Here is a 6,168-nt window from a genome sequence, read left to right on the forward strand (position 1 = left end):
CCTGCCCGAGTGGGAGTTTGCCCGGGAGCACATCGAGTCCTTGGGGCTCGGCCTCGTCATGGTCATGTTCCACCAACTTTGGACGTTGCGCAACCGCGTCAAGTACGAAGACGGCCGCCCGCCGCGAGCCACGTACGTCTTTGGCGTCACCGTCGTTCGCTGGCTTTCCCACGTTCGACACTGGCTCCGGCCCGGCAACACATCCGACGACAAGATCGACGCGCTCCGTCAAGTCATCGACCACCTGCTCGCGCAACCCGCTTACGCCAACCTCCGCGACTCGTTCCGATACGCGTTTCCCACGTGATCAAGATGGGTGCTGCTCAACAACTACATCGAAGGGCTCAGGGGCTTCGGCCCCCACACCCCAGTCTCTTGACGGAGCGGCGCGCGTCCATTGCTTATTTATCGTTCGCGCGACCCGCCAAGAAAGAGCAAGGTATGCATGAGACCATTTTGTAGAAAAAGCAGTGTTAAGGGTTAAAAGTCAAATACACCCGTTTGCCCATTAGCCAAAAGGCCGACATAATAAGGCAACGCTCGGCATGTGCCACAAAGAACACAAGGAAGAAGCTCGATGAAATGGTTCATTTAAATAGGGTTAAACGTCAAATGCACCCGTCTGAACATGAGCCAAAAGGCCGAACTACATCCCAGTCTCTTGACGGAGCGGCGCGCGTCCATGGCTTATGTATCGTACGCGCCACCCGCCAAGGAAGAGCAAGGTATGCATGAGACCAACTTGTAGCAAAAAGCAGTGTTAGGGTTGAAAGTCAAATACACCCATTTGCCCATTAGCCAAATGGCCGAGGGTGCAAGCTAATCAATCTACGAAGCGTGGCTTGGATAGCGGCGGTGTAATATCGATGCGTTGCGTCTCTAGGCAGCAAACGCATAAGCCCTTGCACTCACACTTTACAGCATGGCTCACAGCAGTTGTAGGACGCTGAGCCCGGTCCACTGCCAGATAGGCCGACGCAAGCCGCCCTTGCAACCCTGCTCTCCAGCAGAGCCAAGACGACAACGACGCCTCCGATGCGCCCCATGAAGCGAGCGCCGACACCATGGCTGCGATTGTGGGCCGGTACGAGGCGCTAATAGCTAGAGAAAGCGCCCCTGAGAAGATCTAAGCGATTTAAAAAGGTTGCTAAAGTTTCGATTTCGGATCGAAAAACCTCACGCCTATCTTAGCAGTGCATGACCAAAATGTAAGAAACGTTGGAAAATGCTGGGATCCTTTCCAACGGCCCACTACAAGTCGCTATCGATGGACAGGGGCCTTTGTCGGTCGATAGGCAGCGCGGGCTCGATTGAGTCAACGTAATGGCAAGCTCGTCGGGCTGGATCGTCGTTTTGAGGCTGCTGGACACCGAGAGCACGGCCTCGACGACCAACGCATTGCTGTCGATGGATCGCACAAAAGGTACTTGGGGAAGTTCGGGACTTGCTCGTCGTACGGGACGGTCGCCGACCGGGAAAAGGCTGCAACGTGCCAGCATGCAAGATCTACGAGATTGATTGTCGAGAAAACACGTATAATGCGTTCTCCCCCTTTGACATGTAAAGTATATTACGAGGACATTGTTGATGGCAGGTTCATCCGCTGGCATCGGTCTGGGCGCGAATCTTCTTTTCAATGTACTCGGTGGTGGTTTCGCGCGCTTTGCGTGCTTGCAGCTGCTCGGTCGTGGCAGCCATGCGCGACGCACCTGCGCCAACGCCATCGTTACTGTGCCGACCCTTGGGCATGACCTTGGGTTCTCGTAGTTGTCGGCGAGCTTGAGCAAGGCGAGGCCCGCGTAGTGGCGCGGCTCGGCGTTGACCGACATGATCGCGATCAGCGGTCGGAGCGCGCCCATGCTGACGAGCTTGACCTGGTACTCGCGGTTCGACGCGAGATGCGCCACGATCTGCATACCCCCCTTGCGCACAAAGTCGTCGTGGAACTCGTGGTGCTCGACGGCGAGCGCCAAAATGTACCCGCAGTTGCGCTTCACCTCGAGGTCCGGCTGGCGGCTCTGGTGCACGATATGGGCCAGCGCGCCGAGCTCCAGGAGCTTGGTGAGCACGTGTGCAATTACAGTCCTGTGTGCAATTAGCAATTCGAATCGTGCTTAAAGTTGGTGTTTAAACTGACTACTCTGGTTTAACCTTATGTTTAACGTGGCTTGAAACCGATGGCGTTGCAATTTTGAACGGTCCGATCCATGTGGAAGGTCGTTCTCGCTGCCGCCGTCACCGCCGTCGCGGCCAACCTCTGCAATACCTGCAATGGCAACGGCGTCTGCAACACTGCAACTCGCCGCTGGTACATCTGCGATTACTTGTTTCTCCTAACATGACGTAGCTCGTGCTTTGCCGGGTTTACGGGACCACGCTGTGAATACGTCGCGTGCCCGACCGGCAATGCGTGGTGGGACTTCGCGTCGGCAGTCGACACGGCCCATGCACCGGCAACGTGCTCCAACGTGGGTCTCTGCTCGCCGACAACCGGTGTCTGTGATTGCAGCGCGGGCTTTTCGGGGGCCGCTTGCGAATTCAGTACGCGGCCTGTTAATGGGAGACATAAGGCTAAGCATCCTCGGCGTAGTGGCGTGCCCAGCGTGCCAGAGTGGCCACTGCATCTCGATGCGCGACGCCGCGTCCGCCAATGACGGCATCAACTTCTTCACGTCGACGTCCTACAGCTTATGGGACGCCGACAAGATCTTTGGGTGCCAGTGCAGTTACGGCTACACTGGCTACGATTGCTCGCAGCGGTACCTTTGGCTCGATTCCGGACAGAATGCATTGCTAGTGATTTAGGACGTGTCCCGTGGGTGACGATCCGCTCACGACAGTAGCAGACAACGCCAATGCGTCCACTTTGTTCCTCAAAGGCGGGCGTGGGTAGGGCCAGTCGCCCGAGGTGCAACTGCTAAACTGCCTCTGCAACGGGTGTACCGGGTACTTTGCGCTGTACTATAAAGGCTTCTTGACGGCCAATATCGCACCGTCGGCGACGGCGACACAGCTGACCAACGCGCTACTGGTACAAGATCCTTCGTGGTATGGAACTCACCACAGTCGTTGCACTAGGCGCTGACATCAATTCACGGAATCTCTGTATCGCTTTCTTCGGGCACCACTGTGTGCTCGACGACGGGAACGACGGCATCGATCACATTTACCAACAACGGTGGAGACCTGCCGCTGATCCAGATCCGCAGTGTCTTGTCTGGCACAAACACGATCACGCTCAGCTCCAAGGGCGCTGTCGGAACGTACGGCGGAACGTCAGCTGCGGGCACCACCGAGGTGCAACGCGTAGCACATGTGCCGCATTGTTTTTGATTCTATTGCGAAGGGTCTCCCGTGCTCGGGGCGGGGTGACTGCAACCCTTCGACTGGCATCTGCACTTGTGTTCCCGGGTTTACGAGCAGTAACGGTACGCCCGTCAAGAATGCGCAAGTATGCCACGTGGCTTTCATAACAGGCGCCGGCAACCCAGGCAAATTGGGCGACTGTGGCGCTGGCATGACAGCCGCTTGCCCCAGTATATAATCTGCACAGTGTTGGCCTGCTAATGATGGGCATTTTCTAGCGGTCCTCGGAAAAGTGTGCAACAACCAAGGCTCGTGTGACGCCACCACGCAATACCGCTGCGAGTGCATTCCGCCGTACACTGGGGCGTATTGCACCAACCGTACCGATGGCTATGCTTGAGCACTCGCCAAAAAACACATGTTTCGTAGTGCTCTGTCCCACGGGCGCGGCGTGGTTCGACGGTGCATCGGCGACCAACACGGCCCACGCTGTCGCTCCGTGCTCGAATCGGGTTTTTCAACCTTTCAAAGAGGGATCTTGGACTCATCAACTCACGCATAGGGCATATGCAATCCCTCAACAGGCACGTGCACATGTCAAGCTGGCTTCACGGGCGCCGCCTGTGATCTGCGTACATTGCCCTTGTCGTTCGTTTCGCGGTTGAGTGACGTTGATTTAGTCGCGTGTCCCGGGTCGCCTGCGTGCAGTGGTCAAGGGTCGTGCAAGACAATGCAACAATTGGCAGCGCTTTCGTCGTCCAACGGGGTGCTCATCGGCGCAACGTACGGCAACACCCCCAACTACGCCCCTACGTGGGACTACAACAAAATCCGAGGTTGCTACTGCCAAAAGGTACTCGCTTCATAGTTGTATCCTTCGTGACTCCAAGCGTCTAGAATTTCTACATGGGGCCGTACGTCGGTGCTGTGAACGACTTTCAAGCCTACGACTGCTCGGCGCGTAAGCGATACGATCCCTCCATGGGGCTCATGCGGCCTGATAAGGCTCATGCGCATATGGCGACGATCCGTACCTCTCGGGAACCGTCGACGAGCAACAACAAATATTGTGCACGGCTGACGGTGGCTTCTTCACGCTGCTTTTCGGCAGCATACAACAAGCGCGATATCAGCAAGCGCAACGGCCGCCACCGTGCAGACAGCCCTGCAAGCTCTGGCATCCATCGTATCCGCTACCGTGACTTTTGGTGGTGGCGCGACGACGGTTTGCAGTGCCACTGGCGTTGGTATTTGCATAGACGAATCTCATCCACTTCACAGTGTCTTCATGAATTTGCTAGTTACGACGGTTCGATTTACATATGCCCAAGGAGATTTGCCGCTGCTGATCGCGCCTGACACCGACCTGACGCTGTCGACGGGGGCACCGGCGATTACTGTGACCGAGACAGTTGCGGGCACAAAAGCGAATCTCGAATGCTCGGGTCGTGGCACCTGCGGTACACTCGTGCTTGTGATCACGACTGCTGAGCTTGTGATAGATCGGACGCTCGGGCGCTGCAACTGCTACGACTACTTTTTGAGCTCGGATGGCTATGGCAACGTGGGCACGCGCGGCGATTGCGGGTACTTAACGCCGTACAGCACCCTCTCGACAACGATCACGACAATCACGACAACGACGACAACGACCTCCACCGTGTAGTACGTGGCATTATATCAACGACGTACCCATGAGCCGTTGACAATCCAAACGATGTGTTGACAGTGGCGGGAGTGGGATTTGTGCCTGTATGTGGGCGTCTGTGCCTCTCCTGTCCAGACGATGACAGACACAGACACGTCATCGTCGCACATGTGCTTGGTCCACATGGTAATCTCTGGTGATCTCTGGTGCGAGATACGAAGACAACCCGATTCAGATCTCCTGTGTCTCAGTTTCGGCGATTTGTTCGTGGGCTAATGCGCGACTTTGGCAAATAGACTACATGCGCCTGCTGTAGCTATCTACCGGTATTTGCTGTCGCCATCGTCAGTCAGCCTAAAAATAAGTCATTTAGCCGTAAACCGCCGCTCTCGCCTGAACGCGATGTGCATCGATATGAATATTCAGGGGCGTTTCAGATCGTTCGGCGATCCTACAGAGATCAGACAGGGACTTTTTAATTGAAGCGCGGGATTGACGTGGTGCTACAGCGATGCGGCCACTCTCCAGATCCTCTCCAAAACTGCATCAACAACTCGACCAGCATGCTCAATGACGTAAGCGAGTCGCGCCTCGTGATATCTTGGCCAGATGCTCGTTTGGCACGGTCAAAGGTATTCTCGCATCGTCGACTGCATGTCGATGTGTAGTTAGTTTCAAGTCGAGTGCTCTTGATGAGTTTTATTGCTATGCTCAGTTACAACGAGAACGTGCCTCGTTAGTGCTGCCGAGGCTGGCAGCCGCCTTCTCAGAACATGTGGTCTCATCCCTCGCACGGATATGCATTCATGCCCCATCGGAGACGCAAAGCAGCATCAGCGGTGCCAAGTGGTTTCTTCTAGTTTCAAGCCACTGGTGATGGCACAACTCAATTCGCGGCACGATATGCGCGCGTGGGTACTTGCGGCCACAGCCAACCTGGTCGTTGCGAACCAATGCAACACCGCTGAGAAAGACACCGACTATTGGGGCAACGACTTGTCGACGTCAAGTCAATCAAGCCATGGTGCCTGCTGCAGTTCCTGCGTCAATAACGCCAGGTGCACCCACTATGTCTGGAACAGCTACACCAGTACGTGCATTCTCAAGCAAGGCGTGCCGAGGCCAGCCAGCTCTGTACCCGGTGCGTTTGCCTCCATTTTGTCGCAACCCGCTTCCGACAACGACAAGTGCGACCAAGTGCGAGAGAACACGGA

General features: G+C 56.0%; 2 protein-coding genes across 2 annotated transcripts in view; both read left to right on the top strand.

The window, feature by feature from the left end:
* SPRG_22368 (hypothetical protein) overlaps positions 1–307 on the top strand; it is a gene marked incomplete at both ends in the record, with an annotated part of 1,533 nt that extends 1,226 nt beyond the window's left edge. The window contains one exon of the mRNA XM_012355662.1: positions 17–307. Coding sequence (XP_012211052.1) covers positions 17–307 — 291 coding nt within the window. The remainder of the gene's footprint in view (positions 1–16) is intronic.
* Positions 308–2,271: 1,964 nt separating this feature from the next.
* Positions 2,272–4,972, top strand: SPRG_16366 (hypothetical protein; the record flags this gene model as incomplete). Its single annotated transcript, XM_012355663.1, has 15 exons — positions 2,272–2,282; positions 2,348–2,541; positions 2,591–2,759; positions 2,806–2,839; positions 2,894–3,031; positions 3,079–3,297; positions 3,347–3,428; positions 3,477–3,536; positions 3,585–3,686; positions 3,736–3,818; positions 3,869–4,159; positions 4,204–4,267; positions 4,418–4,549; positions 4,608–4,766; positions 4,809–4,972. The coding sequence occupies 15 exons, from the start codon at positions 2,272–2,274 to the stop codon at positions 4,970–4,972; spliced, it is 1,902 nt and encodes a 633-aa protein (XP_012211053.1).
* Positions 4,973–6,168: the final 1,196 nt, after the last annotated feature.

This window comes from Saprolegnia parasitica (assembly GCF_000151545.1).
Source record: "Saprolegnia parasitica CBS 223.65 unplaced genomic scaffold supercont2.283, whole genome shotgun sequence".
NCBI classification, from domain to species: domain Eukaryota; phylum Oomycota; class Saprolegniomycetes; order Saprolegniales; family Saprolegniaceae; genus Saprolegnia; species Saprolegnia parasitica.